At 41.0% G+C, this 25,517-nt stretch overlaps 2 protein-coding genes across 3 annotated transcripts in view; one reads left to right on the top strand and one right to left on the bottom strand.

Annotated features, from left to right (window-relative positions):
* LOC308088592 (uncharacterized protein) overlaps window positions 1-25,517 on the bottom strand; it is a 234,271-nt gene that overhangs the window by 110,042 nt on the left and 98,712 nt on the right. The window lies entirely within an intron of this gene.
* The window catches only part of LOC308088487 (uncharacterized protein), a 131,144-nt gene that overhangs the window by 70,022 nt on the left and 35,605 nt on the right, over window positions 1-25,517 (top strand). For both annotated transcript variants that reach the window (XM_080432953.1, XM_080432952.1), the window contains exons 7-12: window positions 2,818-2,994; window positions 8,286-8,462; window positions 9,841-10,014; window positions 10,091-10,264; window positions 16,230-16,279; window positions 16,898-17,459. In XM_080432953.1, coding sequence (XP_080289079.1) covers window positions 2,818-2,994; window positions 8,286-8,462; window positions 9,841-10,014; window positions 10,091-10,264; window positions 16,230-16,279; window positions 16,898-17,459 — 1,314 coding nt within the window. The remainder of the gene's footprint in view (window positions 1-2,817; window positions 2,995-8,285; window positions 8,463-9,840; window positions 10,015-10,090; window positions 10,265-16,229; window positions 16,280-16,897; window positions 17,460-25,517) is intronic.

The following is a 25,517-nucleotide window of genomic DNA, read 5'->3' as shown; positions in this document are numbered from 1 at the left end:
TAAAAACACCCTAGTTTGACCCCTCACATGCTACTTAAAACAGAATTAAAATGTGATTTTTTTTGCCCTGCATGGAAATGCAGGGAAATGGTGGGAACCCCAACTTTCAGCAGCTGTCAAAAATTCTCCTAGGGAAACTGAATTTCAGTCTTTGTGAGATGTGTTACTAGACACCTTTACAAACACATTGGTGAAGATTTTTTTTGGTAAGGAATTGATTCCAAGATTGGAAATCTTTCTGCTAATATCCCCTGACTATATGCGATGGTTGACAAGATATTAACGTGTGGAGCAGGCACGTGCTGAGGGGGGGGAGGGGGGGGCTTTGGGTGCTTGGGCACCAAGCTTTCACCTCTGATGCCCAAAGTGCCTTTTTGCCCTGTTCTCTTTTTTTTTGTATTGGTCACACCCATACATAACACCCATGGCCCTTATCAAGAACAACATTAGACAAATAATTCCACTATCATAATAATTATTTATGATATTATAATTTAAATGAGCTGGCTGCCATCAGTCAGTTTTAGTTTCACTTTTCACCTAATATAATGCAGTGATGTCATAGTGCCCCTCCCACCTCGTTAATCTTGCAGCTTCATTGCAAACTACTTGAGACATGCACTCCGGAAGCATGGTAAGTTCACTCCTCCATCAATACATTGTTTTTATACTACAAGTTTTGTTCGGATTAGCTACAACATTAATCCAATATCATAAAAGCCGGTCGGTTGAAATTATTAATAATTGCGGTGCAGCCAAATATAATAGACTATTTGACACTTCCAATGTGATCTAAGTGGCCTAACTTGATGCACATCAGTGACACTTTTTATCTGGCAGAGCATTTAGTTCAGGGGTGGGCAACTTTGTAATTAAAATGGTTCATGGAAAGTTGCATGTTTGGAACAGCTGAAGGCAATAGTTCACCATTTCAGATATGTTTAGATTACTTAGTTTTTCTTTGTGATTTCAAAAGTTTTAATTTTTTATTTTGGCCTGGGGCCATCCCTGATTTAGTTAGTAAAATAGCAGGTGAAGCAAGCAGTTTCCACACCACAACAGGAGTCTTGACACAGCAGCTATGATTGCGCCACCTACAGGGCAGCGCTCTGTTGATTTGTCTATAAAAAATACCAGTCAAAAACATGACTAAGAGTCTAGAACCCTGCTAGTTACATCCAACTGGACCAGCACTCACTAGTTCGGTTAAAAAGAAAAAACTAAGTAAAATAAGTAACATACAGTATGTCAGGTAGCCGATCTACAAGCTCACAGTTGTGAGGTGCTCATTAGTCATTACTGCCTTGCAGCCAATTATAAATCAGGCTTTAGAACCCAGCTCTCTATGTAAAAAATATTATATATTATATAAAATAATATTTTTCGTGCCAGGTTTAATATTTTTTTATACTTTTGTTTCTTCTGGACCTACTTTTTCAAAAAACAATATGGCTGCCATTTTCCAAAATGGCTGCAGGCAAAAGACATTTTATGTGGTTTTTGACCTGGATTGTGTTTGGATAATCCAATTTTTATTATTTTGGCATCAGAATATAGTTTTGACTCCCCCCTGCCCCCTCCCGCCATTAGCCACGGAAAAAAAACAATATGGCTGCAAGGTAACAAGGAAACGAGACAAGACGGAAAACGTTACGACAAAATAAATCACCACTTAAAACGGGACAAACTAACACACTACAAAACTGTACTGTAGTGTTATTGTACAGCACAGCACTGAACTGTACAGTACTGTACTGTATTGTTATTTTACAGCACAATACTGTACTTTACTGTATTGTTACTGTTTAGCAGTTCACGATTTAGTGAAGAATCCAGGCCCTGAAAAATCCATTGGCATCCTTTTCTTTCACGCTCTCACTGGATGTGATGTTGTGTCTGCCTTTCGTGGAAAAGGCAAAAAGACAGCATGGCAAACTCGGCAAGTATGGCCTGAAGTGTCTCATGTCTTCCAGAAGCTCAGTCATTACCCACCAGTAACGTAAGATGACGCAGATCTCAGCATGTTTGAGAAGTTTGTGATTACAATATATGACGAGAACAGCACTGCTGATGGGGTTGATGATGTAAGATGTTACCTGTTTGCATGGAAGCAGAGGTCCTATGATGCCATTCCACCTACAAGGGCATCTCTTGCACATCATGTGAAGCGTGCCACTTATCAAGTTGCCTGTGTCTGGAGCCAGTTAACGGTTAGTCAAATGCATACAGAGAGCCCTGCCAACTGGGGATGGCGGGCAGAAGATAACATTTGGCAAGTAGTGTGGATGACACAACAAAATGAGGGTGCACGACTGAATGTTGTGGGGTAGATGCAAGTGCTACCGCATTGGCCTTCAGTGCACACAACTGGGTGCCTGCAAATGTGTTCAACTATAAAAACTATATTCTGATGCCAAAATAATCAAAATTGGATTATCCAATCATAATCCAGGTCAAAAACGACATAAAATGTCTTTCGCCGGCAGCCATTTTGGAAAATGGCAGCCATATTGTTTTTTTTCCCTTCGCGTGCCTAACAGGCTTTTATGAAATAGTAGGTCCAGAAGAAACTTTGTGCAAAATTTGGTGCTTGTGTCACAAAGTGAACGATTCTTCAAAAAATTTTACTTAAGCTGCCTGACTACTTGAACTGAATGTTCAAGTACACCCAGAATAGGTTCACTGGCCACATGGTGGCACTCTACCTTGCAATATGTGCAACGTTTCTAATTAGATAGATCTCTAGTTAACTTCCTTGACAGTGAATGTGGGCTAATATGTTTTGATCATCTCTGATGTTACGTTTAATCTTTACAGACTTGGTAGCTGTTGGATCCTCCAACAGACACACTTTGAAGTTGTGGCTTCAGCTCTCAGCTCTAATCCTTCACATCTAACAGAACTGGACCTCTTAGGAATCGAACTGAAGGATTCATTCATGGACATTCTCTCTGCTGGACTGAAAAGTCGACATTGTAGACTGCAGATCCTAAGGTCAGATTCATTTACCAGCATTATTGTCTCCGCCAGGCCAAAAGGCATGGCGAGAGAGTATGTTTTACCCTCTGTCCGTCCGTCCGTCCGTCCGTCCGTCCGTCCGTCCGTCCGTCCGTCCGTCCGTGTGTCCGTGTGTCCGTGTGTCCGTGTGTCATTCTGTCTGTGTACAGCTAATCTCCGGCACCATTCGCTTGCTCGCAGCGAAACTGTGCACACACACTCCCTGGATGCTAGAGCAGTACCTCTGCCCCAAAATTTTCACTTGAGCCTGTTATAGCGCCACCTGGAGGCCGATTTGTGCAAAACACATTTCTTGACAGTACTCCTACAGATTTTGTCCAAACATCACGCAAATCGGTACACAGTATCTCTATACCAAACATCATGCAAATCTGTACACAGTATCTCTATAGTCAGCAAACGAAAAGAGTCTTTCCGATTTTTCGTATTCCATCCTGATTGACTAAAATTGCCTTCCAAAGTTTGCAGGAGTACTCCGTTTTGAACAAAATGCCTCAAATCATGAACACAGCATGCAATTTCCGTGAACCTTTTCACGCACATTCCCACTAGGCCGAGGAAGAAATGCCACTTGAAAATGTTCAAATCAGCCTCATGGTGGCGCTATAACATGCCGATTCGTGTTTTTACCTATAACTGCACCGATCTGTGTAAAACTTTGTATGCACACTCTCTAGAGGCCAAGGAAAAACCTTTGCCCTGCATTTTTCACATTTGCCTTTTATAGCGCCACTAGGAGGCCGACTTATGTAAAACATTTTTTTTGATAATGAGCCTTCAGATTTTATCCAAATTTCATGCAAATCGGTACACATGATCTCTATAGTCATGTGTTCAAGAGGGATCTATTTGATTTTTTAACTGATTGGCTAAAATGTACATCTAAAGTTTGCTGGAGTGGTCCGTTTTGAACAAAATGCTGCAAATCATGAACGCAGCGTCCGAATGCGGTGAAACTTTGCACGGACATTTGCACTACATTGAGGAAAAAATGCCACCCTTTTAATCATTAGCTCTGATGGGCTGGCCCAGCACCAACACTTTAATGTGTTATAAGTGATTTAGGGCCCTATTCAAGGTTGAAGTTGCTAAAGCCACTAATATCGGATTTAGGACTAGGCAAGGCCTGTTCCCCCGCAAAAGTTGCTATTCTGGGACACTACCTGCGCTACCCGTTTTATGCATAGGTGTGATTTGGGCGTTACAATGATGAAACCAATCACCGTGCCAGATGCCATTACCTTTAAGAGAAGACTGCGCCATTATCCAATATACGCTCTCCTATCTCCCTGTCTGCGGTGTTGCCTGGTCTGATTATTATAAGCCACATTGGGCTTGTTTTTCTGAAGTTGCTTGTAAATAATGGTAGAACGGTTGTGAGCTTGTAGATCGTCTATTTTCAAATAGCCAACATATATAAATATGCACATTGTTTAATGGACGACATATATTGGTTTGAAGTGCTCATGTGGCCTATTATAGTCTTGCAAATTCTGGCAACAACATTGGAGCCGCACTATGGGGATTTTACATGGAGCACACACCCTATGTTTGGCTTCTAAACTCTGGACTTTGATTGCCTTTCAATAAAACCACATTTGATAAACATAAGTATCACCTACATGTTACTGATTAGAGAGAATTTTATATATTTTTAATCAGTTCATTATTTCCTGCCTAATCGATGAATAAAACTGACGTGTGTAAATTGGAGCATTGCATTGTGCAACGCACAAATCGTCTTCTTTAAAGTTGTACAATGCAGAATCACAAATAACGATTTTTAGCAACCTCTGCTGGTCAGTACCGTCACTGCATACAATTTCCGTAGTCCTCGATTACCCAGAATTCCATTCGTTTTCACCGGAAGCCGGAAGCGTTTCAAAAAGCGATCTTTTAATTGTTTTATACTATCTACGGATCGTTTCTCTTAGCCAGTGGAGCATTAGTTACCATGAGCTGTGCTTTCTTTTTCTGTTCTTTTTCGATCTTCCAATCCTACATTCTCTTAAAATCAGCGTGAGGTTCCTTTTTGTTATTAGGGCGGTAGTTCCTGGCCAAACAGGAAACCGTTGCGGTAGTTCCTGGCCGACGTCATGACGTCGGCCAGGACGTCGGCCACGACGTCATGACGTTGGCCAGGAACGTCATTTTCCCGGGAAAGTCCCCCCCGTCCACGTTCAATAGAAAATATATAAATAAAAGGCTTCCGGGGGTGAAATTCATGGAGTGGGTGTTGTGAAACTTTTGCCACTCACAAAAGATATACAATTTAACTTTAGTTTTGTTGAAAACGTTACCTAGTATGCCTTTAAATAGACTATCATCTTATATAAACACAATTGACATAAGGAATTGACCGCCCTCCCTTCTGCTGATTATAGTAAAATTAGAATCACAGAGATTTGTTGACAATAAAAGCCTAGTAGAGAGAGGTGCGAGCTGTGCGTCCTGGCCGTCTCCACTAATCCATTGCAGTCTGTGCGCTCTTGCGGGTGGTTTTAGAATCCGCTCTGCGCTTTCCCGAATCCGCTCTGCGCTTTCCCAAAGCCGCACCTGTGTGTGTGGGCAGAATAGCAATTTTGGGGATATAGCAACAACACACCCACGGGCACGCCTCCACCTGCAAATAACGGTGTCGGCATAATTGAGAACGGGTATAGCAGGTGTAGAATAGCGTTTAGGGACAGCGCCAGCTCCATTATCCGTAATTCACGGGTGGGTAGAAAAATCGTGGGTAAAGGTTAATGGGTAGGGGTATAGCGTGCCACAGAATAGAGTGGTTAGTTTTAGTTTTACTACTTTATTGCATTTATTTTTATACATTTTTTTCTATTTTTATTATTATTATTATTATTATTATTATTATTATTATTGTTGTGTCCTTGTCCTTGTGTTTAATTACGCACATAAGTGCAGGCTGTAACATATATAATACACAACATCTACTGTACATATATAGCCTACCATTCTTGCGGGTGCTATGGTCTTCTTAGGGTGTGCTAAAGCAACCCCAAGCTCCCCCTTAGCGCCGCCTATGGACCGGTTTCCGAAAACGAAACAAAAAAAGACAGCCGGAAAAAAAATGTCCCAACGACGCCAGTGGCCGACAACGAGATGCCAGATGCCGGAACCAGTAACGTTGGCAATTTTTGGCCGACTATAAGTCCATGCCACACCGGCAGAAGGGACAGGTCGCATGCGCATCCGGCACAAGCGACAGTCGGCAACGTCGGCAATGGTCAAGCTTTAGGTCAACGACGCACTCCCACGTCGCTGAGGTCGGTGGGCTAGGTTGCTTGAGTCGGTCCACGTCGAACCGGTCGATCCACTTTGACCCAGGTTGCATGTTGCGTTGCTGGCTCGGCGGCGGTCGATGGGACGATCGCAGTTTTTTGTGCGTATTTAACCATATATAATTAAATATTGTCTCATGCAATCAGTAAATTGTGTTTATATAATTTTTGCGTCGCGCAATGCAATGCTCTCCAAATTACACTATTTCCATAATAAATCTGTGGTGCTCAAACTTTTTAATTTCAAGGACCCCCAAAATTATATATATTTGGGCATGGAGCCTCAAAGTAACTAGTAACAAAAGTTTTCTAATAATTATAGTGGAGTAAAAGTATAATATTTGCCTCTGAGATGTAGTGGAGTACAAGTAAAATTCTTGAACATTTGAAATACTCAAGTAAAGTAAAAAAAAAACTCAAAATTGTACTTGATTACAGCCCCTGAGTAAATGTACTTAGTTACTTTACACCACTGCTCCTAATTCAAGTGCCACCACTTAGTGTTACACATGGACTTGCCAGCCGCACTGAGGTGCTCGAGGCATACCCTTTTCACTTCTAAACTAGGAAAAAAAACGTCATTTTATTGCATTGGATGGATGAATGAAGGAATAAGTATTTGAAATGCCACCTAAATTGGGAGTGGAACAGGGCTCATTCACTGCCATACTGTGTAATTGTCCGCTTCCCCAGTGTCATGAACTGACTCAAATCATGACAAAAGTGGGAGATGACACACAGGATTTAACTTAAGTTATTTTATTTTAACTAAAAACAAAAAACTTTACAACAATATACAACTTTGTGTGAGTAGTCAGTGGTATCAGTAGTGTAGTGCATGTATGGATGTGTGAAAATGTGGTGTATGTGCAAGTGCAAAAGCAACCAAACAAAACTGGTGCCTGGTAGGAGAGAGAGAGAATGGCCTTGGCCAGCCTGCTTAAATACCCAAGGGACGAGTGGAGTCAGGTGTGTCTCGTCCCATAGACACACCCCTGGCAGGCTGGCCCTCTCCTCCTACACAGGACAGAAAACAAACCATTAGGACCAAATACAAACAGAACAAACAGATGACACCAAGCATAGTGAAGGAGTCATCACACCAGTCCAATGTTTGATTTTGGCTTGATATCGTTTGATCACAGGGATCACAGACCACTTTTGAATTATGAAATTTGCTTGAGAATTAACAGAGTTCTGCCTTTGTTAAATGTCGACTGCTATCCATGCGCTTATGGACACTGTGACGTGGCCATTAGAATTGAGCAGCGACGCTGGGTCGAAGTGGTTGTGACGTGGTTGGACGTTGTGACTAGCGACGCTGGGTCATGCCATGGTCGTGACCAGGACCCAGCGTCGGAACCGTCATAAGCTGTGACGTAGGAGATGACATAGGAGGCTAGTAGTGACGCTCAGTCGAGGTCCTTAGCGGATCCCGCTGCCCCTCCTCATCGGTAGCGCCCATCTCCCATTGCTTTTGGACAACAGCTCAAGATGTGCTCCAGCCATCCTCCTCTCTGGCAGAGTGGGCACAGTGGAGTGTCTGCCAGGCCCAGGTGGAAGAGGTTGGACGGGCTGGGGAGGACATCGTAGACAGACTGAACCAGGAACTTGATCCAGTGTGACTCAGACTTCCATAGCTCTGTCCACCATATCTATCATATGTGACCACTGCATCAGTCCTGACTCCTCCCCAACTGACAATTATTACACTCGCCGCCCGGCTTCCCTCCTCCAAACACGGCTAATTGTGTTCGTATAGACGCACGAAAAAGCTGGATTCACCACGGTGGATTTTAACCCACAAACTCATAGGTGGTGGGCAGGCACTTTACCACTGTGGTACATTGTTAATATGTACATAAGTTATGGAAATGTCTGGAAAACTATATTTGTCTTTCTTTCTTGGCATTTAACCTTGTATAATCTTTTTTGATCAACTCTTATCTTGTATGTAATCTGTTATTACAGACTTGTTGGCTGTAACATCACTCAGGCAGGATTTGAAGTTCTGGCTTCAACTCTCAGCTCTAATCCTTCCCACATAAAAGAGCTGGACCTGAGTTACAACAACCTGCAAGAATCATCAGTACTGGAGTTTATCTGTGCTGCACTGAAGAGTCCACTTTGTAGACTGGAAATTCTAAGGTCAGACAATTTACAATAATGTTTTTGAACAATTCTGTTTGATAATTTTTTTTATTCGATTTTAATTATATATACATACTGTAAAGATATTGTATTTGACGAGAGTGAATAAGGCTGATTTCATAAATCCACACTGACTATAGTATAATAAGGTACATTGACTATGTACAGTCAGCTGACATGCAACATTTAAAACTTAAACTCCTCTAAACGCATAATAAGTGGTTGAAAGCCTTGTTAGATCATCATCCCCTAGCTTTGACTATTATTTACATCGATATTAATTATGAACACCAACTATATAAAGAAAATGATATGAATATCAATTCAGAATGTGTCACTTTAAGTCCCTTATGCTGGTCTAATAGCTTCTCTTATGCTATACATATAAGTATTGTTTATTGTCTCAGCCAGGCCGAAAGGCATGGCGAGAGAGTATGTTTTCGCCCCTGTCCGTCCGTCCGTGTGTCCGTGTGTCCGTGTGTGTCCGTGTGTCCGTGTGTGTCCGTCCTGTCTGTGTGTTAGCAGCTAATCTCCGGCACCGTTGGCCCGGTCGCTCCGAAACTGTGCACACACACTCCCTGGATGCTAATTCAGAACCTCTGCCCCAATTTTTTCACATGGGCCTGTTATAGCGCCACCAGGAGGCCGATTTGTGCAAAACCCATTTTCTTACATTACTCCTACAGATTTTATCCAAACGTCATGCAAATCGGTACACAGTATCTCTATAGTCATGTGATCAACACGAATCTGTCCGATTTCTCATATTCCATCCTCATTGCCTATGGTTGGCTTCCAAAGTTTGCAGGATTGGTCCGTTTTGAACAAAAAGCCTAAATTTTCACACGCACATTCCCACTAGGCCGAGCAAGAAATGCCACCCTTTTCACATTGGCCTGTTATAGCGCCACCAGCAGGTCTAATTTAGCAAAACACATTTTTGGAACAAAATGCCTCAAATCATGAATGCAGTGTCTGATTGCCGTGAAAGACCTAACAATAAATGGCACCATTTTCACATTGGCCTATTATAGCACCACCACGAGGCCAGAATAACGTACCTGACTTGGCGGAGACCTGTGCTCCGAGGAGCACTTTTTCTAGTTATATATATATACACAGTATATTTAGAAAAAGCATTTACTTGACAACTGGTCCTGTAATAATAAAATGTACAACAAGAACCTTCAAAACAATATGTTAGTAAGTAAGACTAAATTACTTCATCTGTAGTGTCGATAATGGGTCCAAATCCTTTCAGTAGTTAATAGGATTATTCAGATTCTGTTAATCATGGCTGCCTACTCTTTCCAGCTCTTGGGTCCCTACTTAAAAACCTAGACAGTCCATCAAGATATTTAATCTGTAATTACAGACTTGCTGGCTGTAACATCACAAAGACAGGATGTGAAGTTCTGGCTTCAGCTCTCAGCTCTAATCTTGTCCATCTGAAGCAACTGGACCTCAGTTTCAACTGTCTGCAGAATTCAGGACTGAACGTGCTTTCTGCTGGACTGAAGAGTCCACATTGTATACTGCAGATCCTGAGGTAAATTAGTTTTCTCTCTGTGTGGATCTCTACTTGAACATCAGCAGCAGTTTGTTAAATATGTATTTCTCTGCAGCTTGTCAGGCTGTGAGGTCACAGAGGAAGGCTGTTCCTCTCTGGCTTCAGCTCTGACCTTCAACCCATCCCATCTGAAACAGCTAGACCTGAACTTCAACCAACCAGGAGGCTCTGGACTAGAGCGACTCTTTGTTGCTGTTAAGAGTCCACATTTTGGACTAGAGACTCTCAGGTGAGTAGAACTGGACCGTGTTTGTTTGTGCAGTGTTTCCTTTAGAATGGTTTCATTGTTTGGGAAAGTGGGCCAGTGAATGAAGAGGATTTTATTTGCCAACAGACGTATAAACAATAATAATACAAAATATAAAATAATGTACAACAACAATAATGATATATTACTGGATGTAATGTAAACAGAGTTTGGGTCAGGCTCTTGTTATAGACAGGTACAATAGCTTATGTTTTATGCATGTGCAGGTATAATGTGAAGATTCAATATCTATCCAATTGTGGCAGTGTTCAATCAAATGTGCAAAAGGAGGCATTTATATACATATAATGAGAGTCACTGGTCTGTTCCATTAAGTTATTTTTTGTTCCTATGTTTTAGTTTTTGTCGGTGTCCTCATTTAGTGCTCTGACAGCTGCCAAAGCCTTGAGCCTTCGGCTGTAAGGCATCTATAGACTTGCGGGTATACAGTGTAAAGGATAAGGATCATTCCTTTAACAGGTCCGTTCATGAAAGTCCTTGCGGTCTTGTTTCCAATGAGGGCCTGTGAGCAATTAGGGGTTAAGAGTCTTGCTCAGGGACAAATTTCATTTCATCAACACATTTGCTGGCCTGGCCTGGAATCGTACCTGGGGCAACCAGGGCCTCTGGCTCCCTAGGCGGGCTCACTAACCACTCAGCTATGGCCGCAGTACTGACTGAGCCATTGGATAGACAGAATTAGATTTCATATGTGGTAAGTTATCATACAGCATGGGTTGCTTATTATATACATACAAGCTCATAACGCGTCACATTGTAGATCGGCTGTATGTGGTTACTGTAGGTGTTGTATTAATCATTACATCTGCAAAGTAACAAGTAACTAAAGCTGTCATCTGCTGTAATTGTAGTAGAGTAGAAGTAACAAAAATGGAAAGTAAAGTAAAAGTACCTAAAAATTGTACTTTGTATTGTAAGCACTGGTATTGGTACTTGAGTAAATGTACATAGTTACTTTTCACCACCATTGAGGAGCCAATGACTGACAGGCTAGGTATCACCAGGTGCACTGATTGCTAGAGTGCAGAGGAACATGGGTTGATATTAATGGTATTAACTCAAAATGTATATATCACACAGCTTAGATTTTTTGATTAAATCGGAGAGTGATGTAAAAAAAAATCTGTAGTGTAAAAGTTGCACGTTCATCAAATGTCAATGTACATTGTGTCTTGTGTCTGGGTAGCTCAGTTGGAAGAGCTCTTGACTCTGAACCGCAAGGTCATGGTATCAAATCCTGGCAAAGGCAACACTGCATATGAGTAATCTGGTTCCCTGGTGTATAGAGCATTGTTACAGGTATAGACTCATTTGTTTGTTAATGTTGCTACCCTTTAAATGGCCATGGCCAATAGCGTGGCATTGGGCGCTTAAAGTTAAGTATTTGAAAAACTAAACATTATTTCAAAGAAAAAGCCACCAGGCCACTAATGAGTTGTGAGTGAAGACAGGTGTGATTGGTGATGAGTGAGAGCAGGTGAGAGGTGTGGATCCAATCCATGGGAATAGAGGGAAGGTGGCTGACTAGATGACTATTTTCCAACCCTCCCACCCTCACGCACCTTAACCTCAGTAAAACAACGACCTAACCTCAAGAAACACTATTTGTAAAACTAAGAATTCCAAATGATGATCACCTCAACACATTGTTGGGTACAGGGAACCAGCGACCTATGGACTCACAGGCTGCCTCGCTTCTCATTGAGCTAAAGCTGGGGAACAATAGCCTGGGTGAGGGGGGGAAGAAGAGGAAAAAAGGGGAAGGAGGGGGGAGGAGAAGCTGTGGGGGAGGAGGAAGGGGGAGCTGTGGATCGAAAGGTCACCAGTTTGATTCCCGACCGGAACATCTCTTTAACCCACCCAAAGTCTTACCAAGTGATATGAATCTTTCAAATATCATTTAATTAGTGACACAAAGAGGTCAGTGTCTTGTTGAGATTGCCATACAGCCAAGTAGTTATATTTTGAATTGTTAAATACTTTACTGTAGTGATATTTTAATTGTATGATGAACAGAGCTGAATTATTATGGACTGATCTTTATATTAAGTGTGTGACATAGATTATACAGTCTTTTGCTACTGTGTGTGTGTGTGTGTGTGTGTGTGTGTGTGTGTATAACTCAGTCCATAATTATAGTATAGTGTATGCATATATATATATATATATATATATATATATATATATATATATATATATATATAAATATAAATAAACACATGCACCATATCATAATTATGGACTGAGTTGTATGCAGCGTGTAACACACACACACACACACACACACACACACACACACACACACACACACACACACACACACACACACACACACACACACAAAAGCAAATATATTTGCTTGACTGCTATTTTTACAGATATCTTCGGTAGAAACAAGTCAAAAGTACAGCTGTAGAAATAAAGTGCAGATTTATTGCAAAATATACACATCTTCTTGTCAAACATACAAAGACATGAATGAAATAATTGCTATTAAACTCTGCTTTACTGGAAAAGGGCAAGGTTTCAGCTCAATTGGAGCCCCTGTGATGTCATAGCAACTTGCAAGCAGAGTTCACCATAAGTTCAGCTGTAGCCTAATCAACACACCTGTGCTTGAAAAAAAAAAGATGAGAGAAGCTGGAAGGAACGCTTGCTGGTTGGTTGCAGAAAAACGAATCAGGTGTCTCCAAATTCTTTATCTCCACCTCCATCTTTTCCCCAGCTAATTAGAATCGAGCATTTCCATTAAATGGAAATGAGGAGGTGTGATTTGAAAACAGCAGTCAATGAGAGTGTAGCTTTCCCATCTTATGGGGGAATTAGGAAATGCTTGTGATTGCACCTTAGGTAACCAGACTAACCCTCTCCCGGCACCGCTAAAGCTGGGGAACAATAGCCTGGGTGAGGGGGGGAAGAAGAGGAAAAAAGGGGAAGGAGGGGGGAGGAGAAGCTGTGGGGGAGGAGGAAGGGGGAGCTGTGGATCGAAAGGTCACCAGTTTGATTCCCGACCGGAACATCTCTTTAACCCACCCAAAGTCTTACCAAGTGATATGAATCTTTCAAATATCATTTAATTAGTGACACAAAGAGGTCAGTGTCTTGTTGAGATTGCCATACAGCCAAGTAGTTATATTTTGAATTGTTAAATACTTTACTGTAGTGATATTTTAATTGTATGATGAACAGAGCTGAATTATTATGGACTGATCTTTATATTAAGTGTGTGACATAGATTATACAGTCTTTTGCTACTGTGTGTGTGTGTGTGTGTGTGTGTGTGTGTGTGTATAACTCAGTCCATAATTATAGTATAGTGTATGCATATATATATATATATATATATATATATATATATATATATATATATATATATATATATATATATATATATATATATATAAATATATATATATATATATATAAATATAAATAAACACATGCACCATATCATAATTATGGACTGAGTTGTATGCAGCGTGTAACACACACACACACACACACACACACACACACACACACACACACACACACACACACACACACACACACACACACAAAAGCAAATATATTTGCTTGACTGCTATTTTTACAGATATCTTCGGTAGAAACAAGTCAAAAGTACAGCTGTAGAAATAAAGTGCAGATTTATTGCAAAATATACACATCTTCTTGTCAAACATACAAAGACATGAATGAAATAATTGCTATTAAACTCTGCTTTACTGGAAAAGGGCAAGGTTTCAGCTCAATTGGAGCCCCTGTGATGTCATAGCAACTTGCAAGCAGAGTTCACCATAAGTTCAGCTGTAGCCTAATCAACACACCTGTGCTTGAAAAAAAAAAGATGAGAGAAGCTGGAAGGAACGCTTGCTGGTTGGTTGCAGAAAAACGAATCAGGTGTCTCCAAATTCTTTATCTCCACCTCCATCTTTTCCCCAGCTAATTAGAATCGAGCATTTCCATTAAATGGAAATGAGGAGGTGTGATTTGAAAACAGCAGTCAATGAGAGTGTAGCTTTCCCATCTTATGGGGGAATTAGGAAATGCTTGTGATTGCACCTTAGGTAACCAGACTAACCCTCTCCCGGCACCGCTAGAGATATGGCGTCCCTGATGGTGTCTGTTGATATCTATAGGTTTTTCCGTCCGTTATGAACCAAGCTTCTGTTTCGCTAACTACTCTAGATCACTGGTTCACAAAACATTTACCAATAAAGTTTTTTTTGTCTCCTCGGAATGGAAACTAGTGAAAATCTCACAACGCGTTGCTATCTGAAAAGTTGTGAGATTGTAGATCGGCTATTTTCACAAGAAAGTATGTCATACATAAAAAACAACTACTCTCAAAAATGCATTTCATGTTATTTAAAAAAAATGCACATGTCTGAATTAACAGGGTCATGTTTTGTACAATGCAATTTAAATGTAAACTGTAATGAGTGGGATTTGAACCGGGGACCTTTGGAACATGAGGCTAGTCTTTATTGATTGAGCTATTCAATCCACAGCCTCAGACAGTGAGAAAGGAGAATCCAACAAAACAAAAGGGCGAATGAAGTACGTCATACATTGAAAATAACTACTTTCAAATAAGCATTTCACGTTATCTTTAACAATTGCACATGTATTCATTGATACAGTCATGTTGTGTGCAATGCAATTATAATGAAGTCTATATGAGGTGGCATTCGAACCGGCGACCCTGTGGTTTCAAGGCAGATGATTAAGCGATCAAGCTATTGGACCAACAGACCTGAACTGAACTGAGACTTTCTGTCTCTCCTCTGTCTCTCTCCCTCTCTCTCTCTTCTTTCCCACGACACGGTCGAGGCAGAAGGCCGCCAGCCTAGGGTCTGCCTGACGTTTCTTCCAGTTAAGAGGGAGTTTTTCGTTGCCACTGTCGCAAAATTGCTTGCTCAGGGTGGGATGTCGGGTCTCTACTCTACATGTAAAGTGTCTTGAGACAACTTGTTGTGATTTGACACTTTAATAAAATTGAATTGAATTGAATTGAACTTGTGAAAAAGGTGCTCACACATTTGACACAGTTTCACACAAATTGCTCAGAAATCCTGCGCTTAAATGTTTTTCAAACTGCTCAATATGGCGTAAAATCTGAGGGCGGAGCTCACTGGTCAAAGTGATAGATGTGTTCCTCATGAGTCAAGGCACATGTGTAAGCAAGTTTCACGGCTGTCGGCCAAACGAGTTATGACTTTTGCCTGTTCAAAGTTTGCATGTTCAAAAAATTGCTATAGCGCCCTCCTTTGACCAATTGGAGTAAGATTGGTTTCAGTGATACTTGGAATGACCCTCTACATTATTGCAAAGTTTCAAACAAATGTGAGTCTGCATGTACGTGTTAGGGGCAGACGAATAATTTTCATAAAACTGCAATATTCATTGGCTTATAAAAGCTTAACGTTTTCACTTATGGAAAATCCGCTTGCTCACGTTTGTCGGCATAGGTCCAAAGTTCATGTGTAAAACGTTTCGTGCAGATTGCTCAAAAATCCCAGGAGGAGATAGATTTTGACTGTTTTTCATATAATTCAAAATGAAAGTTGTTCGGCATGAGGAGACGCATGTGTGAAGTTTCATGGCTGTAGGTCAAACAGGGCATGAGTTGTACCTGTTCAAAGTCAATTGAGTGAAATAGCGCCACCCTTTGGCCGATAGTTGTGAGTTTCGTTTCTTAGCCGTTTGGCATAGCCCTCTACCATATTACAGAGTTTCGTAAAAAGTGACCACGCGGTTAGGCCAGAACTGCCAAAAACGGCGGAAGAATAATAGTGAAAGTGTAGAGACGTAATAAGGCTTCGAGCCTGATAGGCCTCGAAACCTTAATAATAATAGTGTCAGGTAGTGGAGACGTTGTGTTAGCCAGTTAGAAATTGATTCATTGTTGTTCTACTTCCTACAGTGTGAATCATGGAGGAGAACACTGGGTTAAACCTGTACTCCTTACAAGATGTGAGTATCTGTCTGTCTGTCTGCCTGCCTGCCTGCCTGCCTGCCTGTCTGTCTGCCTGCCTGCCTGTGTGTCTGTCTGCTTTTCAATCTATATGTCTGTCTGTCTGTCTGTCTGTTTGTCTGTCTGTCTGACCGGGGTCACCCAGGGCTCTATCCTTGGCCTTTCCCTTTCCCCTCTACACAAATCTGTTAGATGAATAGCAGATCTACAAGCTCACAACGTGTTGCATTGTGACATGATGTGAGCTTGTAGATCTGCTATTTTTAACAAACATTTAGTGTAGATGGAAAACTGAACAGACTAAGTATAGAGCCCTGGGAGACACCGGTCAATGAAGGGTTAAACTCGTTAAGGTTTCTTTATAGAACCATTAAAATAAATTGTTCTTTAATGAACCTTGGTCTGAAAGGTTAATTATAGAACCTTACATGGTTAGGTGTGTGTGTGTGTGTGTGTGTGTGTGTGTGTGTGTGTGTGTGTGTGTGTGTGTGTGTGTGTGTGTGTGTGTGTGTGTGTGTGTGTGTGTGTGTGTGTGTGTGTGTGTGTGTGTGTGTGTGTGTGCGCGCGCTCCACTCAGTGAATGATGTTTTTAATGTTTACTGTGTTGTTCTCATCAGATTTCCATCATCTCACACTGGACACAAACACAGCAAATAAATGCCTCTCTCTGTCTGAGAACAACAGAGAGGTGACATGGAAACACAAGGATCAGTATCATCCTGATCATCCTGAAAGGTTTGATAGACTGCCACAGGTTCTGTGTACAGAGGGTCTGACTGGACACTGTTACTGGGAGGTAGAGTGGAGGGGAACGGTTGCTATATCAGTGACTTACAGAGGAATCAACAGGAAAGGACGGGGTGAGGACTGTCTGCTTGGAGCCAATGACAAGTCCTGGATTCTGTTAGGTGATGTTGATGATGGTGTCCAAGCTAACAGTTACACTGTCACACACAATAGGATGAAAACTGTCCTTCCTGTCCGTCCCTCTGACTCCAACAGAGTATCAGTGGATCACAGTGTTTACAGAGTAGCAGTGTATCTAGACTGCCCTGCTGGGACTCTGTCCTTCTATCAGTCTTCCTCTGAGACACTGAGACACCTGTACACCTTCCAGAACACATTCACTGAACCTCTCTACCCTGGGTTCATTGTTGGTGGCGATGTGTCTCTGTGTCAGTAAGTAGAATGGAAGAACACACACACACACACACACACACACACACACACACACACACACACACACACACACACACACACACACACACACACTCTCACTCTCACTCTCACACTCACTCACTCACTCACTCACTCACTCCTTACTGTTATAAGGATAAACACTATAAGGGCATATATAAACAAGATACCTCATTGGCTACTGTGGTTCATGGATATATAAACGTAGATACCTCATTGGCTACTGTGGTTCATGGATATATAAAGATAGATACCTCATTGGCTACTGTGGTTCATGGATATATAAATGTAGATACCTCATTGGCTACTGTGGTTCATGGATATATAAACGTAGATACCTCATTGGCTCACTGTGATCATCATGTATGTAATTGGGGGGGGGGGGTGCTGGTCCTCCTGAAAGCTGATAAATAAAGGTTGCCATACTAGAAAATGTAATCCAATTACATATTAGATAAATAATGAAGTGTAACCAGGATGATTGAGTTGGTAGCACTTTACAATAATGACCCGTTATAAAGCATTTATAAACGTTTATAAGCAGTTTGTAGACTATTAACAAATCATTAACAACCTGTTTGTTTACATTCGTAAATTATACTAAAACCTTTACAACTATGGTTACAAATCATGTATGTGGTATTAGTAAGTAGTAAACTATTCATGAATAAGCCATTTATATATATCTGTAAATGATTATTAAATAATTTGTATTTGATGTTATATAATATATACAAGCTATTTGTAGATAAAGATCTAATCATAGACAAACTATTTATATACATTGGTTAATGATTATGAAATCATTTATAATAACATTTTAGAACATTTAAGAATCATTTAAACATTATTTAAAATACATTAAAACATTATTTATACTCTATTTAGTTCATCCTTAAATAATGTCCTGTAATAACCTGTTGCAAACTACCTAGCTTTCATGAGTGCAGACACCAAACAATTACTAGAATTATCTTTCATGTTTAATAAATGATTCGTAAGCCATTCGTTTATTATTTATTATTAGTTCATGTTTAACAATGATTAGTAAAACATGTGACATCAAAAAGTGGCAGAAGTAACGTTATAGAGTATAAAAGTATAAAACATTTATTAAGACATTTGTATTAAGATTAATGTAACAACTCTTAGACACAGCACACACACTGTGATTCTGTTGTGATGAATTTCTTTATTTAAATGTCAGAGTAGCAGCTTGGAGCCTCTGCAGTCACCACCTCAGTGCAAGTTAGCTTTAGCTGCTAAGCTAAACTGCTAAGCATGGAGGACATTACTACACATCAAAACAAACATTGTGGATTATGTCATTATGTCATAATGCTACTTCATGTGTGTAAGATTAGCCATTTTATGTTACCTCGATCACCTTCAACAAGACAGTTAAAACACATAAAACATGAATTAGACATATTTCTGTCTAGTCTGCAACTGCATCACTGTTCACTTCCTCCCTAGTAGCTTACTGCAGGTAGTAATGCAGGTAATCAGTGTGTTGCCAGATTTAGCAAAAGAAACAAGTGGCCAGGTCTATGAAAACAAGCCCAAAAGAAGCAACTAGGCTCAGGCCCATGATAACGTCTGCAAATGGTTTACATACTCTTTACGAATGTCTTACTAATCATTGTTAAACATGAAATAATAATTCAAAGTCTTCACTTTACAACAAGGCACATGATAACGTTTGTAAATGGTTTATATACTCTTTACGAATGTCTTACGAATCATTTGCTAAACATGAAAGATAATTCTAGTAATTGTTTGGTGTCTGCACTCATTGCAACAGGACATTATGTGAACCTCTAATTGCTCCCGATGAGCAGGTTGGTGCCTTGCATGGTTTCCTCCGCCATCGGTGTATGAATGTGTGTGAATGGGTGAATGGCACAATCAATGTAAAGCGATTTGGATAAATTTTACTATTTTTTTCCAGAAAAATGTCAAGCCACTGCCAGAAATTCAGAGCGATTTTACTACACTTTGACAAATCATGGATTATTTTCTGTGATCGCCGTCCTTGCGGCGATCGCCTCATTACACTCACAAGGGGTCTCGTAGAATCGGGGTGGAAAAGATTGTCCGGTCTCGATAATCCGTTCCATAGTTATGTCCAGTTAAATGTGGCTTGTTTTCGCCAAAAAGAACAGAAAGCAGAGAAAATTTGACTTTTTTACACTAAACCAAACCAGCTCAATTTGTTTGCTTAATTCACAGGCTGCAGAACAGCGCCCTCTATCATAAACCACTGAAAACTCAAAATCTTGTCATTCTCGTCTGGAATGAGTCACAGAATATTTAGCTCCAGTATGATGAATCCCCTGATGGTTGCTAATCACGGAGGGTTTCACTGTGCTTCCGCAAAGAAAAGAAAATGTCATCGTGCCTGTTGTTTACACTCCCGTTGTAACTACTTCCGGTATTATTCAAAATACTTCCGGTTCCCAGCAAGTGACCTGTCTCGCCCATAATCACTCCGGCTCCCCCCTGTGGCCAGGTGGACTCCCGAATCCTACCACTTTTCACATTCCTACAATAATCTCTGATAGACACTATTCCCAACACTCAGATCGCACTGCCACAGCCTCTAATTTAATCTTTATTCCAACCCACACCACTATGACTGCCCCTGTTTCGACTACCTCATCTCATGGCAAAATAAAAATTGCTCTCCTAAACATTAGATCACTCAACCATAAATCAGCTATTTGCAATGATTTTATTACTTCTAATGATATTGACATTTTTATCCTCACTGAAACGTGGCTGAAAAGCGGTGAATTTAGCCTTCTCAATGCAGCCTCCCCCCCCGCCTTTTCTTATCTGCAGAAACCTAGGCTCTCAGGCCGTGCTGGAGGTGGTTTAGCCGCAATTTTTAATATTGATTACATTTGCTCTCCCGTCCTATTTGGCGAGTTTTCATCTTTTGAGTATCTGGCTTTTTCCATAAACAAACAACACCCCACCCTGTTTATTGCACTTTATCGTCCCCCAAAATCTAATGCTTCTTTTATTCCAGAATTCTCTGATTTACTATCTATAGTTATGACAAAAAAGAATAGCAGAATCATTCTTATTGGTGATCTAAATGTCCATGTATGTTGTCCTAATAACCCGTTAGCCAAGGAGTTCATGAACATTATTGAATCATTTGATTTTGTGCTTCATGCCTCAGGACCAACTCATGACAAAGGTCACATTCTCGATTTAGTCCTGTCCTTTGATGCGAATATTTCTAATTTAGAAACTGCAAATTTTTGTCTGTCCGATCACAAAAGTGTTGTTTTTAATTTGATGTCTGCTCCTCCTTCCAGGAAAACACCTATTCCCTCCCGGTCTCGCATCCTTAACCCCTTAACACTTGCATGACTAAGCTATCAATATGACCGATTTTGAGAATTTAAAGTGGATTATCTTCTCTCATGAAGCTCTGAGAAAGTTCCCCTTTCATGACTTTTCCTAAATATTTGTTTCAAATCATCTCCGTTTTTTTTTTCTTCTGAAACGTATTATAAATATGAAATATATACCATATATACCATCCCAACCGTTATATTTCGGCTAAATTGACCGCTCTCCCCCTCTCTCCCCAGGCAAGAGCAGTTGACACCTCTAGACCCCCCGCAGAGCGGCCCGTAGACGAGCAGACTCCCTACGCAGCAGCGAGTCCATGTTGCCATGTCTGCTTATTATAAGCGACTTTGGGCTTGTTTTTCGCGTCTTTCTACTATTATTATTAATATTATAATTATATATATAATTACATTATAATGGTAATACTTTTCTACTCCACTACAGCTCAGAGGCAAATCTTGTACTTTTACTTCACTACAATTATTTGAAAACTTTAGTTACTAGTTACTTTGCAGATAGAAATATCTTTTCATACTTGTTTAGATTAGAGCTTCATGCATTTTTATTAGGTATATATTTATATAGAAAGGTCTAACCAGGGACTGGTGTTGCAAATTAGCCTCGGCTATTATTACCCCATTCATGCCTAACTGTTTTCTCAGGGCACAACGACGCATGCAGTAACATTTTCATAGACCTGACTTATTTCTCTCGCAAAATTTGGCGACCCATTTTCCACTTTCCCTTTCACTGCAAAGCGGTGGAAAAAGATAGGATCTACAAGCATACAGCTTGTCACGCAGCAACTGTTTTATGCTTGAAGATCAGATATTTTGCGCAGGATTGAGCACATTTGTGGAACATAGCATTGTGTTCACTTGCACCGAGGGAGGAGGAGAGGAGACGCGTTTGTCAGCGACGTGGACAGCTGATAGAATGAGAGCTTTACGCTCAGACAATAATGTGAATATTATTATAGTGAATAATAATAATATAGGTTTGTCACTGGGTTGTTTACAAGTTACTATAGTTCGCTTGCTGCTACTAGATTTATAGCAGCATTACTTGACGGTCATATTATGACAGTCATGACGAAACTTCAACCTGTTTTTTGCACTTTCTCCATTTACAGCCCGTACATCTACATAAACGTTCGGATTTCAAATATAAAGTTTTTATTCCGTGGCCACGGATGTTACAATTTACTTCGGGTGGGTATAAGTACCCGTAACTTCTGTATTGTTCAATAAAAAGCATTTTAATCCGATTGGCGGTCATTTTCTCATAGAGTTATAGTGTATCAGAGTGCAATTACACCTCCCAACCGATAGGGTCACGTAGTTGAAAGCATGGAGAAAATACGGAGAAAATGGCCACCGATCGGATTAAAATGTTTTTTATTGGACAATACGGAAAATATGGGTACTTATGGGTTACCCGAATAGAATTGTAACATCCCTGGCCATGAGGTAAGCACTTTATATTTGAAATCTGAACGTTTGTGTAGATGTATGGGGTGTAAATGGAGAAAGTGCAAACCTTTTGTTAACTTATAACTCGATCTCTTTGTGGTGAACGCTTGTTGTGTTTTTCCCACATTGCTTGCCTTCGGATAAAATCAAGCATTGGGTTTTGTTCTCCACATCGATGTAGCGAAAATGTGTCCATATCACCTCTTCTCTTTCTCCCGAGCCCCGTGCAAAGCATTTTACCGTTTTATTTTGTAAAGTTTCGCTCTGAAATCTGAATCCTCCTGCCATTCATTTGACGGTGTGACTCTGTGTGTGTGTGTGTGTGCGTGCGCGGCTGCAACTTTAAAAGGGGGTGTGTGTGTGAGTGAGGAACAGCATGCCCTGCGCTGCTTATCAAAGGAGACAGGGAGTGACAAAATCATATAATAAATATATGATATAATATTTCGTCTCGTCTTTGTTCGTGAACTAAAATGACCATAGAGTTTAGTCCAGTCTTTATTTAGTGAACTACATTTTCGTCTCGTCTTTATTAGTCAACGAAATTGCATAATGATTTAGTAGTCCCAGTTATTGTTTATTCATGGGTGGTGGTCTCGTCTTCGTCCTTTGAAAAATGTGCGTTGACGAACATATTTCGTTTCGTTTTCGTTTGTCAACACTGCATGGAAGTAAAAATGAGATCCCCACATACACAAATCACAAATCATGATGACATATAGGAGACGGATAGAAATACACACTAGCCTACTGCCTACACTTTCATAGACCTGCCTGCTTATTTCTCTCTCAAAATTTGGCAACCCATTTTCAACTCTTTTTAGAAGACAATGGAACCCCCCACTGTTTGGGGGAGAAAGTGTGAACTAGTCTGGAGAACAGAGGGAGACAGTGGCCAATAGGATAGCCTGATTTGGGGATCAAAATGATCTTTTTTCAGGCTTGGTGGAGGAGTATGAAACCTCAGTCATGCGAGTGTTAACTGCCAGTAAATTTAGCACTGTTTTTGATACGACTGCAATTACCCCAGCTCCCTACCATTCCATCGACGATCAACTCACTTATTTTAATAAAATCTGCCAAGAAACATTAGACCTCGTGGCCCCCTTCAAAACCCGGACTAATTTACCCAATAAAATCTCACCCTGGTTAACTGACCACACTAGAGCTCTTAAAAGAGAGCTAAGAAAAATCGAACGAAAATGGAAATCCTCCAAATTACTTGTTTTCTATGAACTTCTTAAAGATCTCATGCGAAATTACAACATTGCTGTCAGAGATGCAAGAACCAAATATTTTTCCACCCTGATCTCTAACGATCATCTCAATGCCAAAACCTTATTCAAAACCATAGAACGTGTTGTTGGTGCTCCCCAAAATCTCGACATGCCTACCTCTTCTGAGCACTGTGAGCAATTTTTAACCTTTTTTACTGATCAGATCTCAGATGGCCAACACTCAACCCCCCGTACTTACCTCCAACTCTCAGGGTCCCCCAAATGGTGGTTTCTTCTCCTTTGAATTGATACCCCTAGAAACCCTCCTCTCAACCATCTCTCATATGAAGTCCTCGTCCTGTAATCTGGACATCATTCCCACCCGACTTCTGAAGGAGATCTTACCTTCTGTTGGTCCCCACATATTATTGCGAACGCAGCGGAAGGAGGCGCGCCGAAGGCGCAAGTGGAGCTTACTATGAAACCGTGCTCGGCTTGTGTGTCTGTCTGTCTGTCTGTGTGTCTGTGTGTCTGTGTGCACTGCCTATGTGCAGCTGTGTGCAGCCAAGTAAATGTCCAATATAGACGTACCATACATCAAATGAAAGGTCTTTGAAAACCGAACACACCTGTCAAGGTTGCGTTTAAGCCCGCCCCTTCCCCCGGAAGCCACGCCCCGGAGAAGGCTCCTAAAAACTCCCCATTGAAACCCCATGTTAAATGAAAAGTGCCCGAATCGCTCCGAAACTTTTTCTACCCCCCCTAAGTCGGGGTCTACAAACAAATACTACGGCCTCGGATTTTGGCTCCGCCCCCCGGAAGTGGGTGAAACAGGCACTTCAAACACTTTGTTGAATTGTTCAAAAACATTCAAAGTTTTTTTTGGGTGAATTTAAATTTTTCTAAGATGCTCCTTTTAACGCAGAATTTTTTTGTATTTAAAAAAAAAACGCCTTAGTTTTCGAGCTGCGTTCGCGCGTCTTACTTGTCTTTAGTTAACACCTCCCTGGCCTCCGGGTCTGTTCCTGCCTTTTTTAAATCTGCCATAGTCACTCCTCTGTTAAAGAAATCAAATTTAGATCCCTCTTCTATGAGCAACTACAGGCCCATCTCCAAACTCCCTTTTTTATCCAAGGTCCTTGAAAAAGTTGTTTTTAATCAGTTACTAACCCACTTGAGTACCAATAATATATTTGAAAAATTTCAGTCAGGCTTCCGCCCGATGCATAGCACTGAAACAGCTCTCCTAAAGGTATCGAATGACCTCCTGCTGTCTACCGGCTCAGGTCACTGTTCCATCCTCGTGCTGCTGGATTTAACGGCGGCCTTTGACACCATCGACCATGCAGTGCTCATTAGCCGGCTGGAGACAGTCGTGGGCATTTCGGGTGTCGCCCTCTGTTGGTTCATCTCTTATTTAAGTGGCAGACACTTCTAGGTCGCCATTGGAGGTGTGTCATCCCCCTTACATTGTGGGGTCCCCCAGGGCTCGATCCTCGGCCCTATCCTCTTTTCCCTATATATGCTCCCCTTAGGCGACATAATCCGCAGCTACAACATTCAATTTCATTGCTATGCCGACGATACGCAGCTCTACATACCAATAACCCCGGACAACACAGACAGTTTAGCCACCCTCCATAATTGTATAGCCGACATCAAAAAATGGATGTTTGATAACTTCCTCCAGCTGAATGAAAATAAATCAGAGGTTCTGGTCTTCGGCCCCCCCCTCGCCAGAGCCCAGGTTGAAAGCAACCTTGGCCCACTTACTCCGAACCTCAAACCCACGTTTAGGAACCTGGGTGTCTCTTTCGACCCAGACCTCAACTTCCAGCATCACATCAAGAAGGTCGTTCAATCCTCATTTTATCACCTCAGAAATATATCAATAATTAAATCATTCCTCACCATTGCTGATCTGACAAAGGTTGTTCACGCTTTCATTTTCTCACGTTTAGACTACTGTAATTCCCTGTACT

The sequence above is a fragment of the Gymnoscopelus braueri genome, assembly GCF_963280865.1.
Source record: "Gymnoscopelus braueri genome assembly, chromosome: 7".
Taxonomy (NCBI): Eukaryota; Metazoa; Chordata; class Actinopteri; order Myctophiformes; family Myctophidae; genus Gymnoscopelus; species Gymnoscopelus braueri.
The sequence above is the reverse complement of the archived record's forward strand: the minus strand, read 5'-3'. Positions and strand labels throughout refer to the sequence as shown.